This window comes from Phlebotomus papatasi, chromosome 3, assembly GCF_024763615.1.
Source record: "Phlebotomus papatasi isolate M1 chromosome 3, Ppap_2.1, whole genome shotgun sequence".
Classification (NCBI taxonomy): domain Eukaryota; kingdom Metazoa; phylum Arthropoda; class Insecta; order Diptera; family Psychodidae; genus Phlebotomus; species Phlebotomus papatasi.
The window spans coordinates 90,107,638-90,122,584 of NC_077224.1; the positions used below are offsets into that span (position 1 = coordinate 90,107,638).

The following is a 14,947-nucleotide window of genomic DNA, read 5'->3' on the forward strand; positions in this document are numbered from 1 at the left end:
ATTTACCCAATTTAATTGGCCCTTCAGCATATTTTCTAAAATAGTCTTCTCAGAGCACCTTATTTTCCTGCCCCACTTCAAAATCCTCTAACTTATGCTTAAACTAACATTTTCGGCTTTTCGACACTATGCTGTGTATTAGGTTTGTTATATATAATCCACCCCAATGGCTTCAGTTGTATGGCTTTCCATCATCTTCACACATGTAACATTACGCATACTCATGAAATTTCCATTTTACACACTCACCCCCGCTTTTAAGACGGCTTTCACCCATTTTCCACCCCACTATATACAAAGTACAGGAAACACCATGGAGAATTGAGTTAAAATTCGCAAATAGCGGATATGGCTGCAGGGTTGAAAGTGTAATAAGGGTGAATAAATAGAATTTATGTACCCAATAAGAAAGCCCTGTTGTTTGTACATCACACAAAACCCACCTCACATGACATTAAATTGCTGTAGTTTTATTTAAGAACAATCAAGTATATTTGACACAGACAAATTCATAATACTATGTAAGCAAATTTATTTTCCACTCACGCAAATAATTTCTCAAATATCTTTTACAAAATCCTAGTGCAACCCTTTTAGCATTTCAATGAGCCCTTTTTGGAATAATTTGTTACATAATCTTACAGATATTTAACCTTTGTAGATAGATAACTTTAATTTGAAATTAAAAATTGTAAATAAAACGTGAGTAAATCATAGTATTGCAACTGTAGAATAAGAACAGAGATAAGCTTATGATAGCTGAGATTTTTTACAGGTGACCCCAAAGTGCTTGCAACTCGAGGTTATTAGAACTCGAAATGCGTGAAAATTCGATTGTGACTTGAATTTTGGAGGTAAAAACCGCGCCGAGCAAATTGATCCATGCGGTCAATACGGATGAAGTTTAGTGTTTAGAAAAGTTGTAACATTTAACGACAGCTGTCCAAACTCCAAACCTCGGAAGATGATCAAACTTTGACAATTAGAATCGGAACTAGTCAAATAAGGGGTCGTGGGGACTTAAGTTTTTTTTTATCAAGAGCCCTTAGGCCTCGCTATAACATACTAAAATGTGAGTCCGATCCATGCTCTAGTCTAGAGGCTGAGTTATTGAGAAAAAAATTGGGGGTGTTCCAAAATGGCGATAGAGGGGAGGGGGTGGATACGAAGAGTGGATAGATATGACATTTGTTTTATTAACCGCATTCATTTTATTAACCGCTTATTGATATTTGTTGCTTTTCCTTCTACAGAAGTCGAACGGAACAGAGCGGCCACGACAATCGATTTTTAGCGCACATGGTATTCGCGATCTATGAGTGTCAAAACACGTAGGTCTAAAATTTAGAACCGATCTGACAAGATCGGGTATCAGCTGCGATTACAAAAAATTACCAAAAAATTGATATAATAAGATTTTTGAAAGGTTTTCTAATAAACTTTCGATCAACATAGAAATTATGAATTATCTTAAGACAAAAATAATCGTTATAAATAATACAAAAATGTCAAATCAACAAAAATATATTTATGAGAAAATAAAAACATCAAAAATAAATTGAGAGTTTAACAAAGAGACTCAATATGAAAACAAAGAGATATACAATTTGTCCATGACATTGTGTCACCTTTAGCAATTTGTAAAGTCATTTTTAAACTTTCGCAAGCATGAGTGAAGAAACTTCCTATCTGATTAAAAGTCCTGCTGACTGTTCTGTCCTTTTTCTCTCCAAAGAATAGAGTAGATGCAATTATTTTGTATCTTCGACACCTTTTGCAACAGTTGGTCTGCTCTTGTGGCAATTTTGTTAGCGAAAAAAAAAGAAACCCCTTAAATATTCTTCGAGAGTTTTTGTTGAATATCGATCATGCAATCTTGATTAAAATTGACTCTGGTCCATGTCACTCGTAACACAAAATTTCTCTCTGATGCAATTTATTCTGCTATCTGGACAACAATAAATTATATAGAAACGGTGCGAGTGGAGCATAAATAGTTTAAATAAAAATAAATTTCTATGTGCACGGGAAAACTTCCGCGCGCGCACTGCTGGAAAAGTGAAATGCTGATAACAGTGAAAAGCTCTTTTGTTTCCTTGGAAGCCCTCCTGCCCCCTACTACCCCGCTATACATCTCGTGCACTGTTGCACTTTTGTCGAAGTTGGACGCTTGGGGTGGAAAACTTTCAAATAAATTAAAGTAGAAACTTTCTTTTCGATTTTCACCGTGCAAATTAATCTTCTTGTATACCTACGTTCACCATTTTATGCTTTTTCTTCAACCTACCCTCCCCTCTATCTTTTCCCCGTGGAGCTTTTGTGGGCGTGAGGATGGAAAAGCCAATTCATTATATGACCAACATATTTTCTTTCACTATTTCTTTTCCTCAAACATGTTTTTGCTTTCTGCAGCTATTTTCAGAGATTTTTTTTCATTCTTTCAACATTCATTCACCATTTTGCGCACTTTCTGACTTTCAATGAATCCTCCTTTTTGGGTTTATATTCACTAAAATTGTGCTCACAACACCAAGTAACAGTTTGATAAATGACAAAATATTATTGTTATAAACAATAAGAAAAAAAATGAAAAAATAAGGTAGTGCTTTTGTTTAATGATTTTCCTCATGTGATTAAGGCGATTTCTAAAGATACAAATCACATATCTCAACGTCTAATCTCTAGATCACTGATCAATCACACTCACTGATGATGAGTTATTACGTGAGAAACGCTATTTTGTAACACTTTGGATTTCGATTTAAAAATTATATATGATTTTGGAATTTATCGCGCGTGAAAATAAAATATATATATATATAAATATAAAAAGCTTTTACGACTATGATTACTCAACTCTCAATTTTCACATTGCATGCTGAAATCTTGAAAATCATAGAAAAATAATCTTTTGAACATCATTTGTTTGAAATATTTAAAATTTTAAACTTGGAAACAAGGCTTTTGGGGTTAAAATTAAAAATACGACATAGCAATACATAATAGATTATATAGCTATCTCTTTAGAATTTGAAAAATAATTGAATTTTTATATATAGAATCGATCACTGAGTGAGAAGTTGAGGTGTCCTTTTTGGTCCAACGAATTCCTCAATACACCTTTGCAATTCAACAAAAGAATCACAAACATAAATTCTTCCTATCCATTGCTTGCCTGACACTTCAAATGTACCAATGCAATTACATCAGTGACTCTCTTTTTCAAACATCCTATATTTTCCCTTTTTTTCTAAGAGCATTTTCGACTGTGACTCTGAGGCAAAATGAACATTGTGTGACTCCTCAATGAATAGATTTTTCCTCAATTCACACAATCACAGAATATAGTGAATGAAGTGAGGGTGAGGAGGAAAGATAGTGATTTCAGGTAATGAACGATGATGGTCCAAAAATATTTCATAATAGACACCAATATATACAGCATTTATGAGGGTAATTTATTGTCAATGATCGTCATTGTTGGGTCACCATCACCCAACGCATTCTCTCCTCATTTACAGTAGCATTCACCCAACAATTACATTTATGCGCCCTCTCATATATCCCAAAAATATACATAAATGCTATACACAAAATTAATAAATGATGCAAAATTAGAGTGAGATCTGTCGTAATCCCAACATTCCTCACCACATTTTGCTCATTGCCACCCCCTCAACTCACAGCGCAAAATTACAAATTCATGACGGATAAATTCTTGGTGTGCCATTAACATCGTTACACATTAATTTTACGCCATCCGAATATCGATCAATCAACTTCAAATCTCGCCTCGCTTTCTCAACCAAGAAAAAAGGCCGTACGAGAAAAAGAGTGAGGGACTCTGAGGGCGGCATACTGGAGGATGGCAAAAAAGAAGAACAAAACAACGTGATCCAACCACCCACACAACAACTTCAAGAGAAATCGCACTCCGTTGATTTCATCCAAAAGTGTGTCTGTTTTGAAGAATCGGTATTGAAAGAACTTGGAAAAAGAAAACATAAAAAGGACAAAGAGCTAAGAAGGAATAAAAAAAAATTCCAGACTTTCAAGTTCTTCTGTTTCAGCGCGCATGAAAGCTCTCGCTGGATATTCCAATTTGAATAATACGAGCAGCGATCGAAAGCTCCACAGAAATCCTACAAGGACATCCTATATCGTCTTAAAGCTGACAAAATTATTAAATTTTGTCACAATTCAAGCGTGAGAGCTTTCGCCTATCCAACACCCCCGGTGAAAGCGCATCCCTTTCAGCTATATACAATACGGCATTCCACTTGGACGTGTCCTCAAGAGTCGCGAAAGGAGAGAAAGTGCCGCACATAAACCGGATGGTGTCGTGTATCCCTTCGTTGATCGACTGCCATTGCCTTGTCGTGATAGGCCCCAATTGCACGCATGCCCGTGGCCTGGAAAGCGCAAAACTCTCACGATACCAGAAGCTGCGTCAGTAAGGAGGAGAAAAATGAAAGAGAAAAACATCAAGGAGCGAACCCATCCAACTTGAGAGTTTAACACTAACACAATTTACTTGCTGGCCCCTTTAGCTTTTTCCTACTTTCCCAAATTTTGAGCTTTTCCAAAAAAAAAAACTTCCATAATATACAAAAATTATACAAAAAAATAGTAATAGTCTTGAAAATTTTATTTACCTCACACTCAGAAGAAAATCATTGTCATCGTACTACTATAATTTTATTATACAAAAATAATGAAGACTTTTGTCTATATATTTACAGGAAATTTAGACTTATAAAAACCATATACTTCGTCTAATAGGAGAACATGAGACAGTTTCATCATGAATTGTAAATTGAATTTTGAGTTCATTTTGCAAAAACATGGTTAATCATAATAAAACTTAGTAAATATATCCTGTGAATTATGGGAATCTCAGTGGTGCAATAGGCAAGACAGCTGTTCTTGGGCGGACGAGATCTCTGACTCGACTCTCACAACTGTGAGTTCGAGTCCCGCCCGATGCAAACAACTGAATGTCAGAAAAATGCATTTTCACTGTGATAAAACGTAATATAATTCACCGCCTCTATCCACAAAAAACTCTGGGAGCATGGAAGAAGCATCCACACTACGGGGATTAAGCGGATTCTTCCACCACGGAATGCAACAGCAATATAACATGATTACATTGTAACAAAATATTGCGATACGATTAATAATAATTTCTGAATTTATTTTGAATAAAAATAAGAAGCATTAAGGGGAAGTGGGGTACCTTTGAAATTGGTTTTTTTTCTTCAATTTTCAAATGATACTAGACCTCAAGAATAATAATAATAATGGTGGCACAACATTTCGGCATTCCACGGAGGAACACAGGCCTTACCGCTAGGGAATTTCGGGACATCCATTATATTTTTTTTCTTATCCAGGGATAAGGTTGTCAGTCTCTTGCCCCGTGGAATCAAGAAAATTGAGATTAAAATTGAATCAAGTACAGTGATGCTCACTGGATACAATTCAAACACCTTTACGCCAGAAAAATTTCTGGTGACCTAAAGGGGATTCTAACCCGCGATACTTATATCATAGAGCGAGTGCTTTACCAGTTGACCCACTTTTAACTTACTATGACATACTCCACAAACCAATCGTAAAACTAAATTGCATTATGAAATGGTCCAATAGTACCATTTAAAAATAAAAGAAATATCTCAGTTGAAAGTTACCCCAATTCCCTAATCCTGTAATTTGATTGTTCTATTTTGGGGAAAAAGGATTCACCTGAATGGTTGAATATGTAAAAAAAATCCCCCAAAGTGGATTAATTTCATGCAAAAATGAGTCAGTTTCTAGGAACTATATGTACATTATCTTTTTTCCAATTTGGACTAAGACAGTGGATCTTAATTCTAATTACTCATTTAGAATTCTCCAAGTCATTAAGACACAAAAATATGACAATAAAGTAGGGATTTTAAGAGAAGATCAGAGAGATAAAAAATATACAAAAATTGAAACCGCCCTTTGGTTAAATTGGCCCAGCCTCCCCTACACTTTTTGTTGACTATAGAGAACAGAAATACCTAAAATAGTATCTCAATAAAACATTAAAACTAAAAGGTTATTATCAAATATATGTAGTAAAAGCTTGCAGAAGTCTTTGAAGTCTCGCAAAGATATTGATCATTCAATAATACCATTATCTCTATCAACTAATGAGGGGCTTATGATGATATTAGTACGAATGAACTGTGTATACGATTGATTAAATTAAAAGTACATTTAATTCAGTTATAAATTATCTAATGCAATTGCCCCTGGATTTGTGATATAGAGAGAAGGGTGTTCGATGAGATGGGAAAGCGGAAGAAAAATCCTCAAAAGCATGTGGTTGTGGCAGAATTTCCGCCCCTAATTCGATTAAATCTGCGATAAAATGATAGAAATTGATGAGGATTTGTGTGTGGTGGCGCGTGGGAAATCAAACATTTGTTCCCTGGCTGTCCATGAGAGGAGTGAAAATTCGGGCATTCCTCAGGGGCCAATAAAACGAACAAGTATTATTAAATCCTTTCCGCATGCTTAATTTCCCTCTCTCACAAAACCCTACATCCACACACCCTCTCATCAGAAATCAAAATCGCAAGGAATTCGATCTCTTGTGGTCTCTCGTGCCATGACAATCTGTCCAATCCCATATCTCGTTGATATCATGAGAAATTGATCCCAGCACGTAAAAATATGATTACGAAATATTATAAATTAGTTCTCAGCACGCAAAGATGTTCTTATTCAATAATCAAGCTCACACCTTTCCCTATAATCTTCCTTTCTGCAACCACTCGATCGCTTTACCAAATTAATTGTGTGGAATTAATGTGCGTGGAAAATTAATTAACTCTTATATAGAATTGTCTGGAATGAGCTTCAAATGAGAGAAAAAAAATATATGTACTAATCTTTCATCCCCATACAGTTTCTTTGGAGAAATACTTGAGAAGTATACCGAAACAGGAAAGTCTTAATTAAATTTTTAAAGCATCCAACACCCAGCAAAGGAAAAGTAACTTCAGCGTTTCACAAAGAAAGTTTTTTCTAGCATGGGAAAGTTACTTTAATCAGAGGAGAGGGGGTACTTTTATTTGATTACATTTTGCCGCATCAACGTCCTGCTTTGGCAAGGGATTGACTTCTTCAGTCTCTATTCCATTAATATCCCTTTAGATCCTAAATCATAAAAACAATGACTAATGGATTCTACTCAAACATTATGATAGGAAGTTACCATTTTCAGTTGGGCAAGAGCTAAATCTTCTATATGTATCGCTTATTCGATAGTATAAAAATTATTTGGAGAAAACAAACGTAATTAGGGGAATGTGATAATATTTCGGACAACATGCAACATCGTCCACTTCCACTTAAATATAATATAGTACACTATGCAAAAAAATTATCAAAATTAAGCAATTATAATAGTGTTTTTAATCTGGATAATAAATACCTTTTAAAATAGATCTATATATTTGATTTTAAATATACATTGAATTGTGTAAATTATTTTATTGTTCAGAATGAAATACACTTTTACAAAAAAAATAGGCAAAAAAACTTCGTGTTATTTGCAATCTCTTGTGATTGGGGTATAGGACAAAGAACTTTCCTTCGATATTTTTAAATAATATTAATAAATATTAATTAAAGATTGTTTTAAATCGTATTTACAGTGATTGGTTCTGTATGAAGTGAGATATACTATATAGATTATATTAGTCGTGTAAAATAGATATTTTACTACAGACTGATCAGCGAGGTTATGTTTCTAAAACCGTCTACTTATATATTCAAAAAAATTCCATAATTTTTTTTTTCATTTACAGAATGTATAATGCCCCAATAAACAAAAAATAGTCACTTTGAACAAGATACAGCGAAAAAGCTTTAGAAGAGCTTTGGAAGAGCAAAATCGTGTACGATATTACATTTTCTCTATAAAAAAGTATCCGAGATAATTACCTATCAATTTATATAGAGTAACTGTACCAAATTTCGGCATAGTTGCATGTAATCGCCAAAGTCTTTAGTTTGAAATGTTTAATACAAATTGATTTTTAAGTTCCTTCTTTTTAAGGTGTGTTGCTTGGAACCTTGTAAATAGTTTATCGTTTTTTATTTTCTCTAAAATTATTCTAAATACATTTTAAAATGAATAACAATATAGACGAAGCTTTGTATAATATTTCGACCACCGTGATTCTTATAGTTCCTTGCCCTTCCGGAATGCTTCCAAAGTCGTTTTTACAACATCTCGTTCATCGAAATGATATTTTTTGCATTATTATTATTTTCAGAAGCATGTACAAATTAAAATTCATGAAAATTTGAAGAATAAAAAATATAGCCGATATTGCAAGCTGTCCGAAATTTGGCGCACTTAACCTGTTTTAGTAAAATATTATTTGGTATATATATTACATTTTTAAGTGAAGACATTGGTACTTTGCATATGTAACTCGTCCAAAGTGTTGTACCATACACATAAAAAAACTTTATTCGCTGAAGTATTCATCACAGTTCTTCCATTTTAACTCCATTAAAATAAACAAATAAGCAAAAACAAACTTTATAATACGCATTTTCATTTTGAGGAAATACTAAATTTCTTTTAGGTGTTTTAAAAGTTTTAAAAGCTCAATATTTGAAAATATAAAATTATCAGTGTAGTGTAGGTTACATAGCTGTTTTAGCTTTTCCTTCATATGCAAGCCTTTCTACAAACCCTCGCATCTACATTTGAAAAGCTTTAACAAAGCTTTTTCAAGCTTATCGATTTAACAACAAACTGTTTTACCGCACGTAGAGGTGCAAGTCTTGGACTAAAGTAAATAATTTTCATCGACAACATGTCTTTGGAATACCATCAAATTTTATCGTACATAAAAAACAGCTACAACATAACACAACGAAAGCTTCGTCATGAAGTGGTGTGTCTTTGCTATATATGCTAATTCCAATCAGTACTAAAATGAGTGCAAATGGCGCAGGTAGCATTTTTAGAGCAAATAACGCCATCTGAATTTCATGTTACTACGGCAGAATAGTCACTGACAGCTGCTATTTTGCTGTGCATTTCAGTCCCCAATAATTTCACCAAGTCTTCGCGAGGAAAATTCATCTCTCCCGTAAAATACAAGTGAAATTAATGGGGTATTAAGGTCGAAAAATACTTTAAAAGTGTCTAACCAGTGAACTATCACACTCAACTCCTTCCCAGGTAATTTATTTAAGTTCTACAGAAAGATTTTTATCACCTGTACAACAGCAGGAAAAAAGACGAGATTTTTTCTGCCACTCAATATACTGTGATTATTAAAATGCGGGTAGAAGAGCATTTTTAGAGTGATTTAGAATAATAAGTGTAGTAGAAAAACAAACGCAATAAGCTCAAAGTTGTGATTTTATCGAGACTCGGGCGTTTTTGGGATGAGATTAGACGCTCTAGTAAAATTCCTCATGAGTTTGGGAAAGTTCCTTTATTTTGCACGTGCGAAACGACGCCACCAAAAAATTCCTTCACCATCCCTTTACAGGACGTTTGTTTATTGGTGAAGCCTTCAGGAAAATTTTCTCTTATTTATATTAGAATTTAATATCTTCTGAGATTTTTAAAAGAATTTAAATACTAAGGGGAATTCTAACTGTGAAATGCCAGAAATCACGTAGTCAGTATGCGTAAATTTTCACCTATCTTTCTCACTCAATACCTCTCTCTTCTGCCTCAAATATTAAGATTGTAAAGTTATGGAGTAAATTTTCTTGGAAAAAGTGAAGATGTGAGTGACCGTGATTAGTTGCTGAGAAGTTCAGGTAGAAGATTATGCTCTTCACCTTTTTTCTTACTTGTTGCTACACTCTTCTAAACAAAATATGCAATCGATCGAAATGAGATCATTCTAACGATCACGCAACAACGCCATTTTGTGTTGTGCCCTCCTCATACAATTCCCATTTGACGGCAAAATTTTGCGATTCATGCAATCATCTTCTGACTTTGCAGTGAATGAATGAATGAAGAAATTACTTAACTATATCGTGTGCCAACACATTATTTAGTTTGATTTCTTATAAAGTTGACTATATTGGAAATTTTAAAGATATAAGAGCTATATATTGCAGGGCAAAGTCAATTTTATTCCTCGAGAAATCCAGATCATGATCACACACATATACATTCACAAATACCATATAGCCTTCTCCCAAGCTACCTGATAAGGCAGCAAAAATCCATTTTATTATCACTCAAAAAGATACTCTCAGGAAAAAAAAAACAGAACACGAAAATATCATCAGAGATATACATGAAATTAAAATGATTAAGGAGGCTCTTTCATAGTAGCGTCTCTATATGAGATAAATGTCGTAATAGCTCGCATTGATACACATAATTTTTATAATTTTCAAGTCCAAGTCCACCACCTCCGTAATAATTATGATTATTTCAGTGTTGGAAAAGATACAGAGAATAGAGGGAGCACCATGAGAGAAAATTATATTACTGACTTTGGTGTATTGAACGCGCGACATGCACAGTTATTCCTTATTTTTACGATTATTACATTTTTACGCTTGCTGGTGATCACGAATGAGACATTGCGATTGGAGGTGGGCAGAGGAAGCGCAACACGTTGAAGATTCAACAAGTGAATGATCAAGTAAAATGTTGTTTTTTTTTCTCTCTTTCAAAAATAGCCATCGCATTTCAGTCTCTCTACCCACCAAATTACCCACAGACTATCATTAATCCATTTCTTGGCGAGAGTCACTCAAGAGGAGAAAAAATGAATTTGGAAATTCAAAGGCAAGACAGTCTTCAAACACAAGAAAAATGTTCTAAAGTCTATTGAGATGTTAGGTGATTACATAATATTATTAGTTATTTTATGAATGATAATTACTGACCTTAAAAGCCTTTGAGTGATTATTAAAAAAAACATATTGTCTTAATACTATATGAATTGTAACTTTTTTAAGAAACTCAAAAAACTTAGCACATGGATAATAAAGTTCATTGCAGAAGAACTTATAATTTTTTCATGAATATAAAATATCACGGAAGAAATAATTACATTACCTATATTTTTGCCGCAGCCTATTTCCTTTTAATTTAATTTTATCAATCCATTTTATAAAAGTTGATTTTGTTGTAGTTAACTAACAATGGATTCACATTTAATTAGTCCAAATTATTCTGCAATCAAAAAAAAGATAATCTCCTGTAAGAGGAATATTGAAAAAATACAAGATAGCTGAAAATTATTTTCTTTAGATTTATCCGTGAGATTATATTTATCCATGATAGATATTTAAAGTCTGGATTTATATACGATTCTAAAGTTTTGAACTGGTCACATTAGCCCAGTTTCCTTTAGAAATATGCGAAAAAATTGTATCAATGAAGTCCAACCTCCCCCTCCCTATTTCTTTAAAAAAAAAACACCGTGCCTTTTTCTTAGTAACGGAAAGTGCCCATGCTTGATACCATTGGAAGCTTCGTAATGATTAAATTTTTCTTATGTTTCTCAATAAACGTGACTCCGCAAAATATATTTTAAAAACTGGCCACTTTCCATAGTTTTTAAAATATAGTTGCGATGAGTCACATATATATATATATATTGCGAAACATAGAAAATTTAATCATTACGAAGCTTCCAATGGTTTCAAACATGGGCATTTTCTCCTAAATTAGACAATTTCGATAAATGTATTACTAGTGAATTGTTTGGCATTAGTTTAATTTTTTGTATATGTATCAACCAAATCAAACACAATAAGTAGAATACCAAAAGTTATTTTTTTCGAGGTGGTTAACTTATCAACTCCGTTTAATTTTGAAATATAAAAAAAAATTATGATATTTTATGAGTATCAGTTAATTACATAGATTTCATTACAAAATGTAAAGAGAGTTCATTTTTCACCAGAACCACAATTTAGCTAAATTTTGAGAAGTGATAAGACATAATTTTTCATTAGTTGTGGAAATGATAACATCGACCACTTTAGTAAATAGCAATCTTTCTATATGTATAGATCATGGCTCTCAATATTGCACTGCCTTTGTCTGTGAGTGAATTCATGGATCCCCTGGATATTCTCTCACCGGACCCCTCAACCATTGGGATAGATTGCAGAGACCGAGACCAGATCAAACTACTGATTTCTCCGATATCAAGCGAATCGAGTGGAGTTAGTTCAATGGGATCTGATGAAATCAAGGTGAGTTAATTAAAAACAAAAAGAAAAAAAACAAATCCTTCCAATTTACATAACATGATTTCCTATTTCAATCAGAAATCTCCAGAGAAAGATACGTACCAAGACTGCAAAATAATGTATGGTGGCCGCAATATAATTGACATGGGCTCAAATTTGACTAATGGATCATTCAAGATTCGTTACACCGAGTTGCCTGAAAATAATATTCCGATGTTCCTTATGAACCGCTCTCAGTACCACCGTTTGGGCGCCCATGGACACATTCAAGAATACACCTTAATACGCTGCAGTTGCTGTGGCCTCATGATACCTGATCAACCCGAACTTGTGCCAACTTCTGGACCAAACTCAATCTCTCGCGCCATAATTGCCGCCCAAGTTAAGCTTCAGGGCAATAATAATAATAATAATCTTACTGTCAACAACGATTCACGCATTTACTACAACAACAACCACAACGTCTCGATTGGTGCATCAAATGGACACAACGGTATCTTTCACAATGCTCTTCACTACCGTCCAACGTCATACATCCAAAACAACAACACCAGCAGCATCAAGTACTACGGCAACAACTGTCCAGCAATTATCTAAACAACAAGACAGGTGGGCGAGAAAATTACATATCTCATAAAACCCTTACTCTGACGCATTGGACAACGTTAAGGTAAGGGGTTGATAGGGCATGAAGCTTGACTGAGTGGCAGTGAGAACTTTCTCTTTTATTGAGAGAGCATAGAACGAATTTGATGTCCTATTGTTGTCCTAAATACCTCTAAAGTACTTTCTGTTCTTCCTCGTCTTATTTTGATACAAATTAATTTTAATCACTCAATATATCTTTGTGTGGGAAATAATCCTAAATAGTGAGGTGAAATTGTGACAACAGTAGTTAATTAATGCTGTAGATTTTTTTTCTTTTTCTGCCTTTAATAAGTGAGAAAATAAACCCACACACAAGCACAAACTTAAAAAAAAACATCTCCAAACGCACATATATAGTGCCACCTGTTACTCGGGTTATATTTTTGTTATGTTGCAAGAGATTAAAGTAATTTAACTATTATTTAATTATTATTATGGATTGATTGCCTTCACCACCTCCGTTGTGCTTATACTGTGTTCCTATTAGATAATATTTATTGTATTTTTTAATCTAACCTTATAGATGCTCATTTGCGTCTCTTGCTCAATTACACATTAAAATTTTGGTTAGAATAATTTAGCAATGCATCTCAACTGATAAACCCTTTTTTATACAATTGTCAAATATTTCAGTGCTAATTAATCACATGAAAGAGACAATTTGTGAATGGCTCTGATTAAAGGTTTCACAGTTTTAAATAAGTGTAGTTATAAGACAGTTGAAAGAAATGATAAATAAACAGTGTTATTTTAAATTGTAAATCGTAAAAAGAAAAAAAAACAATGTTCAGGTATTGTGAAAAAGAACAATCATGGTCATAAGCTCAAGCAAACATTAAACCACTTTTACACCAAAAATTTCACATTTTTTCTAGTTCAATTTTTTTCTCCAATACAATTAATTTTGTGGGATTAAACAAAGTGAGAAAGGGGATACTATTAAAGAAAATACTTTTAAAGGAGGATACCTACTTTTAGATACTCGAAATACAATCACGCTTACAATCGTTTTTATTATTCTTTGATTTATTGTAATTTTTAGATTTTATTATTTTCAACAAGTATGATTCCCATCTTTTATTATTTGTAGTCCTTATTAGTTTAATTGTGTATTTGAAATTTCTTTCTCATAAATACACACAAACACATGGATGAAGAGAATCTTAAATCCATTAAAAAGTATTTCAATGTTAAAAAAGAAAAATTAAATATCAATTGAATCATTGTGACAAAGGAATAATATATTAATAGACGTTTAAGGTGACAAAACGTGGCAATTTTACTATTATAATAATATACAATTATTCTAAAGTAAAAATTATATAAAAGATAATCCAATCTTGTTGTGAAATTTGTGCTTATAGTTTAATAATTATGGTATAACATTTACAAGTAATACATAGCAATGAGTGAAAAATTATCTCTTATGATAAGAACCATACAGTTTTAGATAAATACTGAGAGGGATAAAAAAAATGAAGGATTTTTTGAAACTAATGCTTCCGTCAAACTATGCATAATCATTAATCGAGAGAGTCTATTTTGTTGTAAAATTGAAAATTTATCACTTTTTGTGCATTAAAAATTAAAAGAGAAAGGTAAGAACCAAAAAAGGAAATAAACAAATGACATAAATATTCTTATGATATAAAACGTCCCTATTTAAAAAAATTTCTTAAATTGATCTTTTCGGGACGCTACACATCATGGCAATTTATTGACTTATTATGTTAAGCTTATAATGAAAAACAAAACGTAATGAGAAACACAATCCAAACTGTTCAAAAACCACAAACGCATGTGAAGAAAAAAATCTTCAATTAATCGCAATTTATTGTAATGGGCACTTATAAATATTGTTTTTTTTTATTCTGCATAGTCTTTGAAAGGAGTGTGTCTATCAAATAATATATTACCTTAACATTGCAACATCTATGCATATGACATTTCGAAGAAAAGAGATTTAAAGTAAATTTGCAAGAGATTTTTATATGAACGGATATGATCGAGAAAGAATACGAAGGTGAATATCAGCTGATATTATAGCGCTTTATAC

The 14,947-nt window shown here is 33.0% G+C and overlaps 2 protein-coding genes across 6 annotated transcripts in view; one reads left to right on the forward strand and one right to left on the reverse strand.

Moving 5' to 3' along the window:
- LOC129807649 (transcription factor SOX-1) overlaps nt 1–14,947 on the reverse strand; it is a 141,205-nt gene that overhangs the window by 100,428 nt on the left and 25,830 nt on the right. The gene's annotated exons all lie outside the window — the stretch shown is intronic.
- LOC129807651 (uncharacterized) lies at nt 9,054–13,749 on the forward strand. 5 transcript variants are annotated; one of them, XM_055857065.1, is made up of 4 exons: nt 9,057–9,241; nt 10,717–10,879; nt 12,061–12,246; nt 12,322–13,749. In XM_055857065.1, the coding sequence occupies exons 3-4, from the start codon at nt 12,064–12,066 to the stop codon at nt 12,838–12,840; spliced, it is 702 nt and encodes a 233-aa protein (XP_055713040.1). In that variant the 5' UTR covers nt 9,057–9,241; nt 10,717–10,879; nt 12,061–12,063; the 3' UTR covers nt 12,841–13,749. The 5 variants fall into 5 exon arrangements, with proteins under 5 accessions (XP_055713038.1, XP_055713040.1, XP_055713039.1 ...); XM_055857064.1 differs by lacking the exons at nt 9,057–9,241; nt 10,717–10,879 and adding exons at nt 9,404–9,834; nt 10,470–10,679; XM_055857066.1 differs by lacking the exon at nt 9,057–9,241 and adding an exon at nt 10,364–10,629.